General features: G+C 42.3%; 1 protein-coding gene across 4 annotated transcripts in view; it reads right to left on the bottom strand.

Moving 5' to 3' along the window:
- Window positions 1–24,417, bottom strand: part of LOC143788761 (bifunctional heparan sulfate N-deacetylase/N-sulfotransferase 3-like) — a 1,150,054-nt gene that overhangs the window by 367,138 nt on the left and 758,499 nt on the right. For all 4 annotated transcript variants that reach the window (XM_077278642.1, XM_077278636.1, XM_077278649.1 and 1 more), the window contains exon 6: window positions 12,792–12,920. In XM_077278642.1, the coding sequence (XP_077134757.1) occupies window positions 12,792–12,920 (129 nt within the window). The remainder of the gene's footprint in view (window positions 1–12,791; window positions 12,921–24,417) is intronic.

Below are 24,417 nucleotides of genomic sequence, written 5' to 3' on the forward strand. Positions count from 1 at the left end.
CAGTTAATTGCACCAAGATCCTCTCTCGTCCGTTGGAAATATGCCCTCCTGAAGTTTAGTGTCCTTGTAACCCCCCTACTACACATCTTATTAACCCCTTACTGACCTCGGATGGGATAGTACGTCCGAGGTCAGCTCCCCTGCTTTGATGCAGGGCTCCGCGGTGAGCCCGCATCAAAGCCGCGACATGTCAGCTGTTTTGAACAGCTGACATGTGCCCGCAATATGCGCGGGCAGAATCGCAGTCTGCCCGCGCCTATTAACTAGTTAAATGCCGCTGTCAAACGCAGACAGCGGCATTTAACTACCACATCTGGCCGGGCGGCCGGCAATGACGTCATCGCCGACCCCCGTCACATGATCAGAGGTCGGCGATGCTTTAGAATGGTAACCATAGAGGTCCTTGAGACCTCTATGGTTACTGATCTCCGGCAGCTGTGAGCGCCACCCTGTGGTCGTCGCTCACAGCACACCTGATTTTCTGCTACATAGCAGCGATCTGATGATCGCTGTTATGTAGCAAAGCCGATCGCGCTGTGCCTGCTTCTAGCCTCCCATGGAGGCTATTGAAGCATGGCAAAAGTTAAAAAAAAGTTAAAAAAATGTGAAAAAAATAAAAAAAATATAAAAGTTTAAATCACCCCCCTTTCGCCCCAATCAAAATAAATCAATAAAAAAAATCAAACCTACACATATTTGGTATCGCCGCGTTCAGAAACGCCCGATCTATCAATAAAAAAAAGCATTAACCTGATCGCTAAATGGCGTAACGAGAAAAAAATTTGAAACGCCAGAATTACGTTTTTTTGGTCGCCGCAACATTGCATTAAAATGCAATAACAGGCGATCAAAAGAACGTATCTGCACCAAAATGGTATAATTACAAACGCCAGCTTGGTACGCAAAAAATAAGCCCTCACCTGACCCCAGATCACGAAAAATGGAGACGCTATGAGTATCGGAAAATGGCGCATTTTTTTTTTTGTGCAAAGTTTGGAATTTTTTTTCACCACTTAGGTAAAAAATAACCTAGTCATGTTAGGTCTCTATGAACTCGTACTGACCTGGAGAATCATAATGGCAGGTCAGTTTTAGCATTTAGTGAACCTAGCAAAAAAGACAAACAAAAAACAAGTGTGGGACTGCACTTTTTTTGCAATTTCACCGCACTTGGAATTTTTTTCCCGTTTTCTAGTACACGACATGGTAAAACCAATGATGTTGTTCAAAAGTACAACTCGTCTCGCAAAAAATAAGCCCTCACATGGCCAAATTGATGGAAAAATAAAAAAGTTATGGCTCTGGGAAGGAGGGGAGTGAAAAACGAACATGGGAAAACGGAAAATCCCAAGGTAATGAAGGGGTTAAAGGATACATAAAAACTTATTATTTTGTGATCACTATTCCCCAAGTGGCCCCCAACCCTTATATTTGCTATGCGGTCTGGCCTGATGGTTAATATTAGGTCTAGCAGTGCCCCCCTTCTTGTTGGGTCCTGAACCAGTTGTGAAAGGTAATTGTCTCTCATAGTTGTCAAAAAAGATTACCTTTGCTGGAACTGCAGGTTTCTGTTCCCCAATCTATTTCAGGGTAGTTGAAGTCCCCCATAATAATGACTTCCCCTTGGGTCGCAGCTTCATCTATTTGCTTTACGAGGATATTCTCCATTGCTTCCATTATTTTTGGAGATTTATAACAAACCCCTATCAGTAATTTATTATTTTTCTCCCTCCCCTTATCTCCACCCACAGGGACTCTACATTTTCATTAGATTCACCTATATTATCATGCCGGATGGGTTTTAAGGATGATTTTACATATAGACACACCCCTCCCCCTCGCCTATCCATTCGGTCATTTCTGAACAGACTATAACCCTGCAAGTTAACAGCCAAGTCATGGCTCTCATGCAGCCACGTCTCAGATATCCCCACCATGTCATAGTTATGCTCCAACAACATTAATTCTAATTCCTCCATTTTGTTGGCGAGGCTTCTGGCATTAGTATACATGCACTTGATGTTCCTCTCTGTACCTCTATTCTTTCTTAAATTATTAACTGTTCTAACCCCACCCCCCATGCCACCGCCACCCCCAACTTCCTTATTTGTGCCCAGGTCTCTATCTGCACTATCTTCCCCTCCTATAAAATGAATACCCTCCCCCCCATTCCCTAGTTAAAACACTCCTCCAACCTTCTAGCCATTTTCTCCGCCAACACAGTTGCACCCTCCCCATTGAGGTGCAGCCCGTCCCTAGCGTAGAGCCTGTAGCCAACTGAGAAGTCGGCCCAGTTCTGCAGGAACCCAAACCCCTCCTTCCTACACCAATTCTTGAGCCACTTATTAACCTCCCTAATCTCCCGTTGCCGCTCTGGTGTGGCATGTGGTACAGGCAGTATTTCGGAAAATACCACGCTGGTGGTCCTTGCTTTCAGCTTGCAGCCTAATTCCCTGAAATCATCTTTAAGGACTTTCCACCTACCTCTAACTTTGTCATTTGTGCCAATGTGCACCATGACCGCCAGGTCCTCACCAGCCCCTCCCAGTAATCTGTCCACCCGATCAGCGTTGTGTCGGACTCGAGCGCCAGGTAGGCAGCACACTGTTCGACAATCCCTGTCTTTGTGACAGATTGCCATATCTGTTCCCCTAATAATTGAGTCCCCCACTACCAGCACCTGTCTGGCCTGCCCTGCTCTCCTATGTCCCTACTTACTGGAGCAGTCACTCCTCCGGCTTTCAGAGGACATGCCTGGCTGCAGCAGTGCTACCCCTGTACTGCCACCCCCCTCATCTGCCAACATAGCAAACTTATTGGGGTGTGCCAGATCAGGACTAGCCTCCCTGGCACTCTTCCCTCTACCCGGCCTTCTAACTGTCACCCAGCTTGCTACTGCACTGTCCTGCAGCTCCATCCTACCATCCCCCCTTCATCTATCCCATTGAGCGTCTGCTCAGTGAGCAGAAGACTCCTCTCCATATTGTCTATGGATCTCAGTGTTGCCAGCTGGACATTTAGATCCAGAATCTTGGCTTCCAAATGCTCAACGTGCTCACATCTCGCACAGCAGTATGCACCCTCGACCAGCTGATCAAGGACTGAATACATGTGGCAAGATGTGCACTGGATGGCATTATCAATAGTGGAGCACATTTCCTAATGGGGATTGCACCAGACAGAAACGTTAAATAAAAGAAAAAACAAATGTAAACTATTAATAAAATACAGACAGCAATTCAGTAATTCCTCCCTTGGAAACTCCCTGAATCCAAAGTCACTGAATCACAAGTCACACTTACCGCCGTTCACACTTACGCTCAGGTCACACTCAGCTCGTTCACACTCGCTAAGCTGAAGATTTAAAGATTTGTTTTTCCTTTTTCTCCTCAGCAGCAATCCACCTTGCTGTTCAATGCACTTCCAAAAAGGTATGAGGGCCTGATGTTCAGAAGTGGGCGTTGTGCTTACAGCTCAACACCATGCATGGTGATTGGCATTTGCCAAAGAGAAAGCCAAGATTGGCAGATTTGACATTGGCGCTCTGTGCTCTTCACAGATGACAGCAGAATCCCACTGAGCATGTTACAGAGTCTGGAGATGCCTTGGAGAACGTTCTGCTGTCTGCAATATTCTCTGGCATGACCGCTTCGGCAGTGGTTCTGTAATGGTGTGGGGAGGCATTTCTTTGAAGGGCCACACAGCCCTCCGTGTGCTAGCAAGAGGTGCCCTGACTGCCTTAGTACCAGGATGAGATCCTCAGACCCATCGTGAGACGATATGCAGGTGCACAGGGCCATGGGTTCCACCTGATGCATTACAGTGCTAGGCCTCATGGGGCTTACTCGTGTGTACTGTGAAATATATTGAAGCCATTGAAGCCATGTATATTAGTAATGTGCTATGTTCACATTATTTTATTGTGGAAATTCCCCTTTAATTATCTACGTGTTTCATATTTAATTGCTGCTTGTGTATAGTTAGGGACAGCAATGAGTTAACCTGGTGGGCTGGATTAGCAGCCCAAGGAGCGGGAAGCTGCTGCTTCCTAGTCAGTAGCTTGGGCATGTTTGCCATGGGCAGGTGTGCAGCAGCAGCTGGGGCATTGCCAGAACCCAGGAGGAGATAGAATCTGTTGCCCCAGACTAAACGACAGTGACGCGGTCATTGCCAGACCCCCAGAAGGGATAGAATCTGTTACCCAGGACTTAAGGACCACAACATGGGCCCCAGAACTTTGTAAGGGCCCTGCCGAAGGGACATCAAGCGTCCAGATTCTGCTGTATGGACTACTGCTTCTACCAGCTGCCGTGGCTGTTGTGGGTACGGCCGCGGACATTGCTAGGGAAAGGGCAGGAATCCAGTGTTATTCTTCATTTAATTTCTGTTATTAAATTTTGTTCTCTGTTGGACTGCAAGTTGCATCTGAGGATTGTGTCCATCCGATCTATCTCTGTGCAAGGTGCTGGGGTGTCTACTGACTATGGCTTAGTTGACTCTGCTGGGACTACCACCCCAGACCACCTTGTTACAAAGCAACACTGATTGTAATTCAATTTCTGCTGCTGTTGTGCAAATGGAACAGACAACAGGTAGAAATTATAGGCAATTAGCAAGACAACCCTATAAAGGAGTGATTCTGCAGGGGGTTACCACAGACCATTGTTCTGTTCTCATCCTATTTGGCTGCTGTTTTGGTCACTTTTGCATTTTATCATTGCTTTCACCCCAAGAGGTATGGTACAGTAGCATGAGGGGGTGTCTACTACCCACAGAAGTTGCTCTGGTGGTGCAGGTCATCCAAGATGGCACATCAATGCGAGCTGTGGCAAGAAGGGTGGCTGTGTTTGTCTGCACAGTGTCCAGAGAATAAAGCAGATAACTGGAGACATACCAGTTCACCAGGAGACATACTGGGGTCCTTAGGAGGGCAACAACCCAGCAGCATGACCGCTACCTCCTCTTTTGTGCAACCTACAGCAAGCCACTAACATCCATGTGTTTGCTCAAACTGTCAGAAACAGGCTCCATGAGGGTGGTATGAGGGCCTGATGTTAACAAGTGCGTGTTGCGCTTACAGTGCACCAGGGCGATTGGCATTTGCCAAAGAACGCCAAGATTGGCAGATTTGACATTGGCTGTGTTCTTCACGGATAACAGCAGTTTCCCACTGAGCATGATACAGAGTTTGGAGACTTCTTGGAGAACATTTTACTGTCTGCAATATCACCTGGCTTGACTGATTTGGGAGTGATTCTGTTATGGTGTTGGAAGGCATTTATTTGAAGGGTCGCACAGCCCTCCATGTGCTAGCAAGAGGTACCCTGTCTGCCATTAGGCACTGGGATGAGATCCTCAGATCCATCTTAAGACCATATGCAGGTACACATGGCCATGGGTTCCTTCTGATGCATGACAATGCTAAGCCTCAGACGGCTGAAGTGTGTCAGCATTTCCTCCATGTCAAAGGCATTGATGCTTTGGACTGGCCTGCCTGTTCCCCAGATCTGAATCCAATCTAGCACATCTGGGACATCATGTCTCATTCTATCCACCAATACCACATTGCATCACAGACTGTCCAGAAGGTGACTGATGCTTTAATCCAGGTCTAGGAGGAGATCCGTCAGGACAACATCTGCCGCTTCATCAGGAGCATGCCCAGGCATTGTATGGAGGTCATGCAGGCACATGGGGACCACACACTACAGATCATCATTTTCTTGTCTTGAGGCATTTCAACTGAAGTTGAATCAGCCTATAATTTGATTTTCCACTTTGATTTTGAGTATCATTCCAAATCCAGACCTCCATGGGATATTACATTTGATTTACATTTTTATGTTTTATTGGTCTCAACGCATTCCACTATGTAATGAATAAAGATTTGCAACTGGAATTTTTCATTCAGTGATATCTAGGATGTGGTATTTTAATGTTACCTTTATTTTTTTGATCAGTGTAGTAAAAACTTACAAATATACGTATTTTCAATGAAAGTCAAATCTTAGGATAGAAGAAAGTAAAAAATACTAATAAAGTTATTATATTAATAATAATGATATTATTTATTTTCGAATGCCCTCATGAAGACTCCAGGATGTAAGAGTTGAAATGCATTGTCCTGTAAATTTTTATTATCTCAATGAAGTTGATATTTATATTTAACATCTATGAGAATCTCTATACGGAAGCGCCGGCTACATACTGGGATTTTCCTTGCTATCTACTGTTTTACAACGGATGTCTGATGGCCTTTCCCGTGTGCCCAGTCGGCCGAGCTGCAGACCATTCACCTTGGATTCCTGTTGGATCCCCTTTCAATGCTTCATTTTCACCTTTGAGTAGGTGAGTGTAATTATATAAGCGTGCAATTTACACCTAGTTTCTACTGCACTTAGATCATGCGCGGCATTGTTCCCTTTTTTCCCTATCCTCAGGGTTGTTAGGAAAGAAGAAAAAATAACTTTTAAACAAGCCATGTTCTACTTTCTAAGCAAGCCATGTTCTACTTTCTAAGTCTAATAAAATGAACTTTTTACCACCATAACCTTACAAACCATTTCACCTCCACAGCAAGCATTTCATTAATATATTCCCATTGTATATTCACTCAGCAAGCTTTCCGTGCTTAAGTCCATCTCAAAATCCTTTTGCCCGAAAGAGTTTCTAAGCTTTACATCTATATCTTTGCTCGGATGCACTTCCCCTTTTGACTTAAAATTATAATACATTTATTTCACTGAATGCAAATTAATCTTTGCTAGATAAAATTAAAATGAGAATGAATTATGTAAATGTGCCATAGAAAATATATTCATTGAGAAAACCTGTTGTAGGGGAGGTCTTAGTACAAGAAAAATATAATGGCTTTGGACCGTTTCATAGGCCTAAATATTGTTTTACTTAACACATAAATAATATATATCTATATATCTATATATATATACTGCCAAAAAAAATAAAGAGAACACTTAAACAACAGTCTATAACTCCAAGTAAATCAAACTTCTGTGAAACCAAACTGTCCACTTAGGAAGCAACACTGTTTGACAATCAATTTCACATGCTGTTGTGCAAATAGAATAGACAACAGATGAAATTATCAAGACAAACTCAGTAAGGGAGTGGTTCTGCAGATGGGTACCACAGACCACATCTCAGTACCAATGCTTCCTGGCTGATGTTTTGGTCACTTTTGAATGTTGGTTGTGCTTTCACACTCGTTGTAGAATGATACGGACTCTACAACCCACACAAGTGGCCTAGGTAGTGCAGCTCATCCAGGATGGTACATCAATGCGAGCTGTGGCAAGAAGGCTTGCTGTGTCTGTAAGCGTAGTGTCCAGAAGCTGGAGGTGCTATCAGGACACAGGCCAGTAGACCAGGACACATAGAGGGGGCCATAGGAGGGCAACAACCCAGAAGCAGGACCACTACTTCAACCTTTGTGCAAGGAGGAACAGGAGGAGCACTGCCAGAGCCCTGCAAAATGACCTCCAGCAGGCCACAAATGTGCATGTGTCTGCACAAATGGTTAGAAACCGACTCCATGAGGATGTTCTGAGTGCCCAAACGTCCACAGATGGGGGTTGCGCGCACAGCCCAACACCGTGCAGGATGCCTGGCATTTGCCACAGAAAATCAGAATTGGCAAATTCACCACTGGCACCCTGTGCTCTTCACAGATGAAAGCAGGTTCACACTGAGCACATGTGACAGACGTGACAGAGTCTGGAGACGCCATGGAGATCAATCTGCTGCCTGCAACATCCTTCAGCATGACCGGTTTGGCAGTAAGTCAGTAATGGTGTGGGGTAGCATTTCTTTGGAGGGCTGTACAGCCCTCTATGTGCTTGCCAGACGTAGCCTGACTGCCATTAGGTACCGAGATGAGATCCTCAGACCCGTTGTGAGACCATATGCTGGTGTGGTTGGCCTTGGGTTCCTCCTAATGCAGGACAATGACAGACCTCATGTGGCTGGAGTGTGTCAGCAGTTCCTGCAAGATGAAGGCATTGAAGCTATGGACTGGCCCGTCTGTTCCTCAGATCTGAATGCAATTGAACACATCTGGGACATCATGTCTCGCCCCATCCACCAATGTCACGTTGCAACACAGACTGTCCAAGAGTTGGCAGATGCTTTAGTCCAGGCCTGGGAGAAGATCCCACTGGAGACCATCTGCAGCATTGTAGGGAGGCATGTGGAGGCCACACTCACTGCTGAGCATACTTTCCTTGTCTTGAGGCATTTCCACTGAAATTGAATCAGCCTGTAACTTCATTTTCCACTTTGATTTTGAGCATAATTCCAACTCCTGACCTCTGTGGGATATTAGTTGTGATTTACATTGAAAATTTTTAGGTTTTATTGTTCTCAACACATTCCACTATGTAACAAATAAAGATTCACAACTGGAATATTTAATTCACTGATATCTAGGATGTGGGATTTTAGTGTTCCCTTTATTTTTTTTAGCAATATATATATATATATATATATATATATATATATATATATATATATATATATATATATATATATATATATATTTGCAGTATATGTTTATATAGGGTGGGCCATGTATATGGATACACCTAAATGAAATGGGAATGGTTGGTGATATCAACTTCCTGTCTGTGGCACATTAGTATATGGGAGGGGGTAAACTTTTCAAGATGGGTGGTGACCATGGAGGCCATTTTAAAGTCAGCCATTTTGGATCCATCTTCATTTTTTCCAATGGGAAAGGGGTCATGTGACACATCAAACTTATTGAGAATTTCACAAGAAAAACAATGGTGTTCTTGGTTTTAACGTAACTTTATTCTTTAAATGAATTATTTACAAGTTTCTGTTTGTTTACAGCCATTGACATGTCGCAGAGGTTAACACATGAGGTGTTGATTAATTGTGTTGATTTCTCATGAATGCAGTACACGGGTCATTGCAGCAGATTTCAATGCAAGACACCCTACTCAAGAAAACTGTCACCATTCACATGTTATTTAGGTATAAATGGCCCACCCAATGCCTCATCACTGAACATAATGTTCTGTGTAAACTGAGGGTCCTGTTCCAATTTTTGTTTTTCCCATTCTGCAAATTCAGCACACCGATCTGTCATCAGTCGAACATCCCTTCGGCAGGTATTAGCTACTCACAAATGGCACCCTTTCAAAATCCAGCTGCTGCAGCATCTCAGCAAGGATGACCCAGATCGGTGTGCTGAGTTTTCAGAATGGGCAAACAAACCAGACAATGAAAACCCGAAAGTCATATCTCAGTAAATTGGAATACTTTATAACACCAGCTTGAAAAATGATTTTTAATTCCAAAATGTTGGCCTACTGAAATGTATGTTCAGTAAATGCACTCAATACTTGGTCGCGGCTCATTTTGCATCAATTACTGCATCAATGTAGCATGGCATGGACACGATCAGCTTGTGGCACTGCTGAGGTGTTATGGAAGCCCAGGTTGCTTTGATAGCAGCTTCAGTTGTCTGCATTGTTGGGTCTGGTGTCTCATCTTAATCTTGACAATACCCCATAGATTCTCTATGGGGTTAAAGTCAGGCAACTTTGCTGGCCAATCAAGCACAGTACATGAGTTTCATTTTTTGTATTGAAGAACTGAAATAAATTACCTTTTTGATGATATTCTAATTTTGTGACAAGCACCTGTATATATTTGTGTGTATGTGTGTATACAGTCTTATTGTTATTCACCATATCTACAATGGGTTGCCATGGTAGCTGTGTAAGAAAACTAAAATATTGCAGTGTATAGTACAAGCATTCTGGGGTTCAAGTTCCCAAGGGGGGCTAAAACAGACAAAAACAAATTATTGCCCAGTTAAAAAATTTTAAATGTAAAAAATAAAAAAACATATTTAGCTTTACTGCATCCATAAAATTCAGATCTATCAAAATATAAAATTGTTTATCATGACGGGAAATATCTGCAAAAATTGTTTTTTGGTAACTGCACCACGAAGAAAAAATGCAATATGCATCAAAACATAGTATGCACACTAAAATTGTACCAATGCAATCTACCACAAGTACACAACAAGAACCTCTCATACAACTCCACTGATTGAAAAAAAAATATTAGTTTCAGAAAATGGCGACATTAACCAAAGTTTTTTCTCTAATTGCATATTTTTTAGGCCATTAAAATAGAATAGCTACACTAGTTTGGTCATGCCAAAATCATACATGCTGCTAAGTCAACTGTATCTCATGATTAACACTGTAAAAATATAACACAAAAAGTGATTGATTTATTCCCACTAATTAATATTGTACATTATAGGTTAAAATGAATCATATTAATCTATACTATAACTTGTCACGCCAAAAAAAAACAAAAAAAACCTTCATATAGCTATGTCAACAGAAGAGAAAAAAGTTCTGACTTTTTTGAAGAAGAGCAAAAGAACAATATGGAAAAAATAAAAAATGTGCAGCATATCTAATGTGTACACATTATTTTGTGGTCTGCATGATTTTAGTAACAACAATGAAAAACAAATAATTTGTCTTTCTGTCACTATATTCTGAAAGTCATAACTTAATTTCTTCATTAATAAGATTTTATTTTTCAGTTTTATTTTTGTATCATGACTTTGATTTTTGTAGGATGAAATAACGTTTTCATTAGTCCCAGGTTTGTTGAGAGATCTGCCTCTGATGCTTTAGCTTGCTCTCTGCCTATTATTCAGTAGAACAATTCGTATTTCCTATATCACCAGTGCCAGTTGTAAAGATGATTTATCAAAAACCAAGATCTATGCAGACTAAGGACCTCCATATACATTAGATAACAGTTGGCCAAATCCACCTATTTTGTTGTCAAGAAAGACCAATGATGTAATATGTATGAAGGACTCACGACTAGTGTTGAGCGATACCGTCCGATACTTGAAAGTATCGGTATCGGAAAGTATCGGCCGATACCGGCAAAGTATCGGATCCAATCCGATACCGATACCCGATACCAATACAAGTCAATGGGACTCAAGTATCGGACGGTATTCCTGATGGTTCCCAGGGTCTGAAGGAGAGGAAACTCTCCTTCAGGCCCTGGGATCCATATAAATGTGTAAAAGAAAGAATTAAAATAAAAAATATCGCTATACTCACCCTCTGACGCAGCCTGGACCTCAGCGAGGGAACCGGCAGCGTTGTTTGTTTAAAATTCGCGCTTTTACTTGGTTACGTGAAGTCCCGGCTTGTGATTGGTCAGGGCGGCCATGTTGCCGGGACGCGGACCAATCACAGCAAGCCGTGACGAAATTACGTCACGGCTTGCTGTGATTGGTCCGCGTCCCGGCAACATGGCCGCCATTAACCAATCACAAGCCGGGACGTCACGGGAGGCTGGACACGCGCCCATTTTAAAATGGGCGCGTGTCCAGCCTCCCGTGATGTCCCGGCTTGTGATTGGTTGCGCCGTGGTCAACCAATCACAAGCCGGGAGGCTGGACACGCGCGCATTTTAAAATTTTAAAATGGGCGCGTGTCCAGCCTCCCGTGACGTCCCGGCTTGTGATTGGTTGCGCCGCGGTCAACCAATCACAAGCCGGGAGGCTGGACACGCGCGCATTTTAAAATTTTAAAATGGGCGCGTGTCCAGCCTCCCGGCTTGTGATTGGTTGACCGCGGCGCAACCAATCACAAGCCGGGACGTCACGGGAGGCTGGACACGCGCCCATTTTAAAATGCGCGCGTGTCCAGCCTCCCGTGACGTCACGGCTTGTGATTGGTTAATGGCGGCCATGTTGCCGGGATGCGGACCAATCACAAAGCCGGGACGTAATTTTAAAATCCTTAAGGACCTGAAGTTACGTCACGGCTTGCTGTGATTGGTTGCGTCTCCCATGTGACTGCGACGCAACCAATCACAACGCCGGAACGTAATTTTAAAATCCTGAAGGACCTGAAATTACGTCACGGCTTGCTGTGATTGGTTGCGTCCCGGTCACATGGGCGGCACGCAACCAATCACAAGCCGGGACTCACGTAAAGGAAAGAAAAGCGCGAATTTTAAACAAAGAACGCTGCCGCTTCCCTCGGTAAGGTGCAGGCTGCGTCGGAGAGGTGAGTATAGCAATATTTTTTATTTTAATTCTTTCTTTTACACATTTTTACATTAATGTTGTTTCGATACCGATACCCGATATCACAAAAATATCGGATCTCGGTATCGGAATTCCGATACAGCAAGTATCGGCCGATACCCGATACTTGCAGTATCGGAATGCTCAACACTACTCACGACGCTCCTCTGAGAGATGATTTTAGGGATGAGAAGTATCCAAACATTTGTTATGAGAAGAGAAAAGCTGCTGACATATCAATCTGACTGCGGCTTTCTCTAAGATATATTAGTAGCTCTCAACAGGGCGGAGCATTCCCGTATAAATGGGAGTTGAGAAAAATAGATGTCAGCCATGGGATCATTTGGCCGACAGCTTTCTAATGTGTATTGGCGTTTTTAGAAATTCTAGCTTAGAAGACTACAAAATTCTGAAAGTACTTTTAAACCATCTTCCAGGCTGTAATTCAGGATCTTTATACCGTAAATTGGAAAAACAGCAAATGCACATATTACGTTATTGTGTGGATTCTATATTGAAACTGTCAAAGAGTGTTTCATGAATTGGTATGGCAGCCATGGAACAGAATGTTACATTAAGATATAGCACAGTACAGTATAACATAATTCAGCATTTAAATAAATACTTTAATAGTCATTAATCCTAAGGTAAAAATACCTACTGGATTCAGAACAAGTGTAAAAAAAAGTTCCCCTCCTTGTATACTTCTGTCAAGCTCTACTGGACCTCCAGGGTACTCCTTATAGAAAATTGTATGCGTGAAAAGACCACAGGTTTGCCGAGGAATAACCTAGAGAGAAATCATAAAAAATGGAAGAATTATTGTCAATACTTATATCTAAATGTAAAATATGACAGTTTTGATTCTACCCATAAATAAAGATAATAGTTAATATTCTAATAATTCTAATAAGAATTCAGTATGGTAGACTTTATCATACTAATGTATACATTATATTTCCATTAACTTACACTATTCATTCTTTAATCTTCATTTCTGCACAATAAATAGTTAGATCCAACGTATAAGAAATACTTAAACTAATTTACAGATATTTAAATAATAGCAGTGGAGAAATGTATTCTGTTTCCTAAGTGAATAACCTTATATTAAGCAACATTAAACTTTATTTGCAACTTTGCATCTAAACTTCTATTATAATATAACAACCAGTTCTCTGGTAATTATTTTGTACCATTTAATATTATCTGATAATTTACTCTTTATGCTACATATTATAAGATGATCACTAACAGTGAGATTGCCACCAATTTGACCAGTTCTGACTAGTGTTGAGCGGGTATCCTCGTTGCTCGGCTTTTCCCGAGCACGCTCGGGTGACCTCCGAGTATATATGACTGCTCAGAGGTTTAGCTTTCATCCCGGCAGCTGAATGATTTACAGCTATTAGCCAGGCTGAGTACATGTGGGGATTCCCCAGCAACCAGGCAACCCCCACATGTACTCAGCCTGGCTAATAGCTGTAAATCATTCAGCTGCCGCTTTGAAAACTAAATCTCCGAGCAGTCATAAATACTTGGAGGTCACCCGAGCATGCTCGGGAAATCCCGAGCTACGAGTACACTCGCTCATCACTAGTTCTGACACCTACAGTGCAGTCGTTAGGTTTGGTGGTCCCCAACCTTTCTTACCTTGACATTGACTGCAGCCTCTTTCCCCTGATGACATTTCATTTGAGTATCCCAGTATGCATTTGGATTCTCAAAGTGTCATAAACAAATTATGTAGTAGTAAAAAATAAAGTTGATAATGAGGGAAGGATATAGAACTTTTAAGTAAAGTGTAATAGAAAACAGGTTAGATTATGGCATTAAATAGACGTTTAAGCAGACAATTTGCTTTTCAGACCACCCCTTTAATGCTGCTGCTCCTTCGCACAATTTTATATAGATGACTAACAGATAGATGAATAAATGTTTGCATGTTCCATTGAGAAAATAAAGTATACAAAATCTTCACTTTACTTTATCAGTACAATGTTTATAGATTGTAGATTTATACGCTTTTACAATTGTAAGCACTCGCCCTTATCAAAACACTAGCACTTATATGTCTGAATGACTGATTGTTTTCAAAACTTCTGAAGAAAGCTGAAAAATTTCTAAAAGCCAATTATAAAATACTATAGTGATGTTCCATTATTTTTCTACAAGTTTATTTTTGCAGAAAATTACAGATAATTGGCATGCTAGCAAAAATAGCACACAATGTCCTTCGATTTTTAGCTTATCCTTGTCAATTATTTTCAAGCAGTAAATTAATGTATTAGATTAAAAAATGTGTTTCATTGTGTCTTATTTGGAATGGTCCATTTAGTTTTTTTGCTATGTTACAGGTTACATTACCTTATTTCTACCAATGTAATATATTGTGCTGGAACAACTAGTCTCCAACTTACAGAAAATCTATTCCATGATTGAAATATGTATTTGACATGTTGCTAACAGTTGTCTTCTACTCGGTTAAAATATTCTTCTACATTGTGTGCAGAATTATTAGGCAAATCTATTTTGAGACCATCATCAACCTGAAAAGGTCCAACTAGCTCATATTTAATAATGTCAGCCCATAACAGTACCCAAGATTTTTTATGCAGAACAATACTTTATCGCACGCATCAAAGTACCATATTTTTCAGACTATAAAATACACCGAAACATAAGACGCACCTAGGTCTTCTCTAGAGGAGAAAAAAAAAAAACAATTGAAGCAAAAAATGTGGTGATGATGCACTGTTATGGAGGTGGGATCTGCTGCTGACACTGTTATAAGGATAATGACACTGTTATAGGGGTATGTGCCAATATTCCACATTCTGGTATATATATATATATATGTATATATATATATATACAGTATATATGTCCCCATCCTGGTATATATGATCCCGATCCTGGTATATATGCCACACCCAGGTATATATGGTCCAGAAAGCAGGTATATATTGGCCGCCTCCCCCTCCTGGTATCCATGGCCCTCCTCCACCTTCCTGGTATCCATGGCCATCCTCCCCATACTGGTATTCATGGCCACCATCCCCATCCTGGTATCCATGGCCACCATCCCCATCCTGGTAAACATGGCCCCCATTCCCATCCTGGTAAACATGGCCCTGATCATGGTGTACACACTCCATGACCTTTTTTCCTCTCTCTCGCAGCATTGCATTCCGTGATGATGCCAGCACTTGATTTCAGGGTGTAACAGCGCATGACGTCACTGCCATGTGCCCTCACATGCCAAGATCAGCTGCCGGAATATTCACTGCTTCCCCTGCCCACAACTATGGACGTGGGGAGCAGTGAAAATTAATTCTGTTTAATAGCGGGAACACGTGATTGTCCTGCCGCAGCAGGAAGCCAGCAGCTGAGGCTATCAGTGCACCTGCTATTAAACAGAATGAATATTCACTGCCCCATGCCCATAGCCCCGCCCACCTCTCAGTGCCGGCTTCAGTGCAAAGAGGTGGGATTGACTATGGGCGTAGGGAGCAGTGAATATTCATATTCTTTAGCAGAATGCACAGTGTTAGCTGCAGTTGCTGGCTCTTGCCTCCTGTGACCCACTGCTCCACCACTGCCACCACCCCCTCCACAGCCAGACTATAAGATAAAGTACATCTGTACTATAAGACGCAATCCCCACTTTCCTCCAAATTTTTGGAGGAAAATAGTCAGGAAAATATTCTACTCCATTTCTTAGTTAGCCTTTTCTATACACATCAACTGGTGTACTTCATCGAATAAACTTTCACGTTTGTACAGGGGGTTAGGAAATCTGCTTAAAAATTCTTTTGAGTTAAGGAAATACTGTCTACATTATTTGTAAAAGATGTGGTATCAAATCCCCTTGTTAAAACTGTAATATTGTAGATTATACGACTGGGTTTATTCTAATGCTCTTAAATTACACTGTCACGGGTTTAATGTGTGTTAAGTCAAAAACTGTCAATATATTAGTATCATCTCATGACTTTTATGTGTCTTTTTCTACAAAAATAGGTGCATTTAATAAATCTTAATCCCATTTATGACAAATGCATACCTGTATGTCATTGGCTGTGTCCCTGCCTTTGCTGAGCTCTCATCTTTCCCACAATTGATGGCTGATTTAATGAGCCATCAAGTTCCTCTAACAGGTTTGAGTGGATCAGAGATCCACCCATGGCTATTAACCAGTTAAATACTGCTTTTCAATCACTGATAGCGGTATTTAACATGTGCAGACAGAAAGCACTTTATTGATCCTGCCCATCGGCATTCCTGTTATGTGATCACGGGGTGCAAATTGGTTGTCATGACAACCATGGGTCTGCTGAAAACCCTCCTGACTGTCATCGCAATCTTCCTATGAATGCTGGCCCAAGGCCAGTGTTCAGGGTTGGACTGGGGCTCCAGTGGGTCCGGGCCCGCCCCCAGCCCCTGCCTCCATCACTCATCCCTGCCCTGCATGCTAGTGTGCACTGTGCAGTGCACACATTATTCTATAACCGGCACGAATGAGCAGGCTGTACAAATGATGTAAAGTGCAGCCGTGCGGCAGTTCCTTCACATTACCTGTGCTGCCAGCTTCTATTGATGATGAGCGAACTGTGCGCAGCGTGTGTGTGCATAGTGCCATCATCACTTCAGCCAGTACAGTCAGAGGCACAGCTGACTGTTTCAGGCTGAGTCTGAGGAGGCACACAACAAGCACACGCTGCAGTCACCTGGTTCCTGTGTGGTGTCTCAGGCTCTTCATCCTCAAAACCGAGGACAGAGGTGGTCTAATGCTGATTGGCTGAAATGCAGCCAATCAGCATTAGTTTTCTTTGTGTGACCTCACTGCACAGCTCATTCAAGGAGCTATGCTGTGATTGGTCGGTTGTCCTGCCTAAGCAGCACAGCAGTATGGTTTGGAGAAACAGGAACACTGATGACTGCAGCAGTGTGACTTGCAAGGTCCTGTAAGTAAAATATATGATGCCTGAAGCATAACTATTACTCCAGCAACTGAGGCAGTTAGGGGAGGGGCCCCCATACAGTCTAAAGGTGACATGAGGTGTGGGGCTCCCAGAGTAAATTTCTAATTTCATGTGGGCCCCCTCCCCCATTCTGTCACCATTTTTAAGTCCCCTAAGGGCAATAACAATAACAGTGAAAAGTTAAAAAACGTTTTAAGAAATACTTTAAAGTTCAAATCATCCCCCTTGTATCCCATTGAAAATAAAGATATGTAAAAAATTTAAAAGGTCAGCGCTATCAAAATATAAAAGCAATTAACTTGATCAGTAAACACTGAAAGACTAAGATCACACGTTGCGTTTTTACTAAGTTTTTGCACTACCCATTGCTTTCAATAGGTGAAAAACGCCGAAAATATGCTGCAAGAAGTGACATGCGGCATTTTGCAAAACCCAAGGTTTTGTACAAAATACTGAGGCCAAAAAAAATGTGTGTGATCAGATTTCTGAAATCTCATACATTTTGCTGCTACTGTAAAACGCAGCTGAAAATTTGCATAAAACACGCAGGAAAAACGCAACATGTGAACATAGCCTAAACAGAAAAAAATTCAAGAATGCCAAATTTCCTTTTTTTCTGGTTGCCACAATTCCACAAAAAAAACTGTAATAAGCGATCAAAAAGTCACATCTATCCTAAAATCGAACTATTAAAAACATTATCTAGCCCTGCAAGTGATGGGGTCCTGAGCAGGCAGGGGTGCCCACTCGCCGTCGGGGATGCTATGGGAGCATGGTGCCAGTGCTCGCGAGTGGCCCCCCGCATGCTCAGGATCCCGGCACTTGCGATACTTACCTCTCCCCGCTCCACTGCTGCTGCATTTTTCGTCTCTCTGCCCTCTGACATTCAGGTCAGAAGGCGCGATTACGTCACTATTGTGACCAATCACAGTGCAGAGAGCCGGAAGACGCCGAGCAGTCCAAGGCAGAGCAGCAGCCAGCAAGGGGAATAAAACAAGCCCAAAATAGAAAAATAAATTGTAGAATTCCTCCACATACTCACAACCACAGTGGGGGAGTCAATCAGAGGAACACATATGATAAATTTAGGACACTCCCAAAACCAACACAAAAAACCAGAAAACGGAGTTCATGTCCAGAGAAAATACAAAATATTTTATTAAATTACAAAACATACTAATACATAGCAACAACATATAAAAATACACTACAATATATATCAAGGTTATAGAAAAGTGGTAAGTAGCACAGATAAAACACAGTGCGGCACTCAGGCTGATGCCATATAAAAATATATATATATATCATCTGCGTTAAGCATAATAGAGTGCAGGTATTCAACTGGGGGGTAAAAATAGCTCCATGTGGAGAAGTATCAAGAGCCCTGTACACTGGCTCAAGTCACACCGAAAAAATTAAGTATAAATCCCCACCAATGGGGATTTATACTTTATTTTTTCGGTGTGACTTGAGCCAGTGTACAGGGCTCTTGATACTTCTCCACATGGAGCTATTTTTACCCCCCAGTTGAATACCTGCACTCTATTATGCTTAACGCAGATGATATATATATATATTTTTATATGGCATCAGCCTGAGTGCCGCACTGTGTTTTATCTGTGCTACTTACCACTTTTCTATAACCTTGATATATATTGTAGTGTATTTTTATATGTTGTTGCTATGTATTAGTATGTTTTGTAATTTAATAAAATATTTTGTATTTTCTCTGGACATGAACTCCGTTTTCTGGTTTTTTGAGCCAGCAAGGGGAAGCAGAGTATTTCATTTTAATTTTTTTTATGTTTGGAGCAATATATGGGGCTCATTACACACTGGAGCATCATATATGGGGCCCATTATACACTGGAGCATCATATATGTGGCCCATCATACACTGGAGCATCATATATGAGGCCCATTATACACTGGAGAAGGGCCAGCATCAGCACCCGGTGCACCCGGGCAAGTGCTGGGGCCCTGGTGAGATGGGTGGCCCATTCATGGTATGGTACACTGAGGCTCTGGGGGGCCCCTGCAGGCAGGGTCGGCATTAGCGGCAGGCAGCTGCCTAGGGCCCCCACTCCTCCAGGGTCCCTCAACTAGTGGCACATCATGCAGCCATTATGGGGCCCCTGTGAGGCAGGGGGGCCCGTCTGCTGCCAGCGCCGACTTCCCCGCCGCATTGAACTATACCGGCATCTACCGGTACAGTTCAAAGCAATGATGGAGGAGAGAATGTCAGCTAACGCTCCCTCTCCCATCATTCCCACTCTGCTTCTGAAACTGCGGGTGCACGATGACATCATCGCGCACTCACTGTGTGCCAGGCAGTGCAGCCACTGAGACAGGAGCAGGGAGCAGCGCGGGCACAAGGAGAGGCGAGGAGTGTGTTTTTTTTACTATACCAGTGAGTACTAGACTGTGGGGCCATTCTCTAGGGGGGAGATGCGGGCTGTGCTATATACTACATGGCTGTGTTATATGCCACGTGGCTGTGCTATATGCTATGTGGCTGTGCTATATACTATGTGGGTTGTGTTATATGCTACGTGGCTGTGTTATATGCTATGTGGCTGTGCTATATACTACATGGGCTGTGTTATATACTACATGGCTGTGCTATATTATTATTATTATTATTTATTTATATAGCACCATTAATTCCATGGTGCTGTACATGAGAAAGGGGTTACATACAGGGTTATAGCTATCATTTACAGTAAACAGGTTTACAGTGACACACTGGTACAGAGGGGAGAGAACCCTGTCCTTGCGGACTTACATTCTATGGGATACTACTTAGCTGTGCTATATGCTACGTGAGCTGTGTTATATGCTACGTGGCTGTGCTATATACTACATGGCTGTGCTATATGCTATGTGAGCTGTGTTATATACTATGTGGCTGTGCTATATACTACATGGCTGTGCTATATACTATGTGGGCTGTGTTATATGCTACATGACATTTGAGAGCATCTTCCTTGAGAGAAGAGTTGTATTTTTGAATTTCAACATTCACTTTAACACAGTGGAAAACGGGAACAAAATTTCAAGTGGGGAGAAATTGTGAAATAAAAAACAATTCTGATATTGTGTTTTGGGAATTGATTTTACTGTGTACATTTTGTTGTAAAGATGACTTTGCAATATGATTCTGCTAATCAGTATGATTATGGTGAGACCAAACATGTCCAGTTTCTGCATTACTTAGTGGTGAAAAAAAAATCAAAAGTTTGAAAAAGATATATATTTTTTGCTGTCTCCATTTTCCGAGACCCGTAATGTTTTTATTTTTTAGTTGAAGGAGCTGTGTGATGGTTTATTCTTTGCAGGGGTGAAACAATGTTTTACTGATACAATTGTGGCATACATGTAACATTTTGATTGCTTGTTACAGCATTTTTGTGGGATTGCAATGACCAAACAAAATTAGTTTTGGTGTTTTTAATTTTTTTCATTTACAGTGATTACAAATAGGGTAAAATATTTTTATTTTAATAGACTGGAATTTTCTGTACTCAGTAATACCAGATATTAATATTTTTAATACCTTTATTTTCAGAGAGGAAAAAAGAGAATATTTGAACTTTTATATATTTTTTCACATTTTTAAAACTTTTTTATACTTTTCACTGTTTTAATAGTCTCCTTGAGTGTACTTGTAAAGAAATAAATATATACAGCATCGCTGTATATAGCAGAAACCATGGTATCCTTTGAAGCCTGGCCATTGGTAAGGCTGTAATAACAAGGAGCTCTGTAATAACAAGCACAGGTGTCTTCAAAAGATCCCTGGTAGGGATGAGTGAATGTGGTTGGTGATACTCGGTTATCACTCAACTATCATGATGCTCTGATGTACTCGTTTCTCAGCGAATATTGGGTGGTGCTTGATGTAAAACTCTAATCCCTGCCCCGATTGTTGGCGCCTGTTGCACAGCAAATAAGCATGCAGGGACTGCCTGTGCGTCACTGTAATGCCATAACCATCTTGTTTGAGGCATTATGTGATTGGCTGGCCATGTGATATCATCAGGAGTTAAAAAGACAGGCACCAGCTGGCTCAGCACAATGACGCCATTGCACAGCTCTGTGACACTTTGCATTGGAGGTGGAGAGTGCTTGTCTAGGCTTGTGTGTGCAAAGTATAACAGATCAGTGTCTTGTAGTGTTGATGCTGATGCTGAAGCTGAACCATCATAGTAACAGCCCTTCATTATAATGGCTGATCATTTGCTTTGATGTTTGTATCACATACATACTACATTCTGCATTTAGTATAGGAAGGGATAGAGTCACAGAATACAGTCTGTAGACAGGGTTTACAGCTGAGCAGTCACTTACAAAATATGTAGCTACAACTTTTTTTTGGGGGGGGTGAAAAAATTAAATATATTTTGATCCATCTAGTATTACATGCTTTGTGTTACTTTTTTGTTATATAACACTCCAAAAATACTTGAAAATTTTTGTTTTGTTAAATTTCTTACCCATACACTATTCTGTGTTCTGGGGTAATTTTTTTAAATATATATTGCTCCAAAAAAGGCATTTAAAAAATTGTCATGGTTAAATTTCTCACCCATACACTATTCTGTGGTGTTGGGTACATTTCTGTGATCTATAAAACGGAAAAGGCGTTAAAACATGTTTCTGGATTACATTTCTGAGCCATACAGTATGTTAGGACTCTGAACATTTTTTACCTTTTGTGCATTACTGCCCTTTTCCAACATGGCGTCTTTGGTATCATGTACACTTGTCTTCCTGCTATAAAACTCCACCCCAGCCTTCAGTCTGTGCTAGATTATTCTGCTTTGCATCCAGCTCCTGATTACTCCCTGGCCTTGCACCTGCACCTGCTCCTGTGAACCTGTGTTAGAGATCCTGCCACTCTGCTCTGAATTCCTGCTGCATACACCAGTGTTCAGTAATCCTCCTTCATCTGCTGCTCGTGTTACTTCCATCTGCATTTGCTGGACATGTAAGCTGTTTCTGCTCTGCAAAACCTGAGACTATTAACCAGGCCTCCCTGGTTGGGCTAAGATATGATTTGAACTGCCTAATAGCATATCTATCTGTGTCTGGACTAAGTCAAGGATCTATTCGTGTCAAGTTTCCTCAAGTATAACTGTGCTTCATAGACTTTCTGTTTGTTTGCATCTACCTCTGAAGTTTCCTATTGACTGCTAAGCTGCGTTTATTATTTGCACCAAGTGTTGTGGACTTGAGTTTCTCTCTGCAGCTGCTTGAATCACCGTGTGATAATATAAACTTTACCACTTATAAAACTGTGTCCTGTTGTCTTGTTCCACGCAAAGAGTCTCCTGAATTATCCCCTATAATTATTACAGGATAATGTAGCCCAACCAGGGAGGCCTGGTAAATAGTCTCAGGTTTTGCAGAGCAGAAACAGCTTACATGTCCAGCAAATGCAGATGGAAGTAACACGAGCAGCAGATGAAGGAGGATTACTGAACACTGGTGTATGCAGCAGGAATTGCTGGCTATTATTGCGGCTTTCAAAGAATGGAGGCATCATCTGCAAGGATCTGCACAACAGATCATAGTGCTAACTGACCATCGCAATCTAGAGTTCCTTAGATCCGCTAGATGTCTTTCTCCTCGTCAGGCTTGTTGGAACTTATTCTTAAATCAATTTAACTTTGTTATCTCGTACCATCCAGGTTCTCGTAATGGGAAGGCTGATGCTTTATCCCAAATCCATGCTGCGGATTCCGTACCTGGAGCCCCGTCCAAGACCATTCTATCTGATGCCAATTTCATCGGAGTTATCCACGATCAGGACTTGTGGAAGGAGTGCAGGGAGGCCTATGAAGGTGATGTATTTCTGGCCAACCCACCTGTGGATATTAATCTTGTCTTTAAGGGTGGCATGTGGTTCAGAGATCGACGTATCTACGTCCCGGAGGTCGTCCGTCTGCAGATCCTCAAGTTGGTACATGACTCCAAGTTGGCTGGTCACAGGGGGGTACAGAAGACACAAGAGTTCCTGAGCCGATTCTTCTGGTGGCCAACTTGCCTGAAGGATACCAAGGACTATGTTCTCTCTTGCAAGGTATGTGCCTGTTACAAGACTCCTCATGTGGCACCTACGGGTCTTCTACAACCATTACCTGTTCCATCCCGCCCTTGGGGGTCTATATCAATGGACTTTATTGTGGAGCTGCCTACATCGGGGGGCATCAATACAATCATGGTGGTAGTTGATCGCCTGACTAAAGTTGCTCATTTTGTTCCGTGCATCAGCCTCCCCTCTGCTAAAGATACAGTGAACTTGGTTATACAGAATGTCTTTCGGTTACATGGGGTGCGGATGAGATCATCTCTGACCGTGGAGTACAGTTCACTTCAAGATTCTGGAAGGGGTTTTGCTCTGCACTCAATATTAATGTCTGTCTCTCTTATGCTTACTATCCCCAGACAAATGGTCAGACTGAGCGTACCAACCAGACGCTGGAACAATATCTAAGATGCTATGTCAGCCATCTCCAGGATGATTGGTTGGAGTTGTTGCCGTTAGCCGAATTTTCATATAATAATTCTCAAAGCGCCTCCACTAAATTTACACCTTTCTTTGCCAATCTGGGTTAACATCTGTGTATTTTACCTAGGTCTCCAATTAATTCTCTGGTTCCAGCAGTGGAGGAAAGGCTGACTGTGATGAGACAAAATCTGGAGGTTCTGAAGGAATCCCTGACCACGGCCCAAGTACGTTATAAGAGATCGGCTGATAGATTACGTAAACCTGCACCCATGTTCAAGGTTGGAGATTCCGGGTGGTTAGCAACTAAGAATCTGAAGTTAAATGTTCCTTCACAAAAACTTGGACAGAAATTCATTGGCCCTTTCAAGAACAACGATATTGTGAGCTCTGTGGCCTGCCAGCTGAAGCTACCTAGGACAATGAAGGTACACCCAGTTTTTCATGTATCTTTACAAAAGCCTGTATCTCCTAATACCTTCCAGGGACGTGTTGTGCCACCTCCGCAGCCTGTGGTGATTGATGGGCAAGAACAATTCGTGGTGGAGGAAATTATTGATTCCAGGATTCGCAGGAATCGGCTCCAATATCTGATAAGATGGCAGGGATATCCCCCTGAGGAAGACTCTTGGGAACCTGTGGAAAACATCAATGCCCAACAGAAGATTTCTCGTTTTCATCAGAGATTCCCTGAGAAACAAGGTCCAGGATCGTCCTGAGGCCGCTTCTAAGGAGGGAGTAATGTCAGGACTCTGAACATTTTTTACCTTTTGTGCATTACTGCCCTTTTC

This window comes from Ranitomeya variabilis, chromosome 1 (assembly GCF_051348905.1).
Source record: "Ranitomeya variabilis isolate aRanVar5 chromosome 1, aRanVar5.hap1, whole genome shotgun sequence".
Taxonomy (NCBI): Eukaryota; Metazoa; Chordata; class Amphibia; order Anura; family Dendrobatidae; genus Ranitomeya; species Ranitomeya variabilis.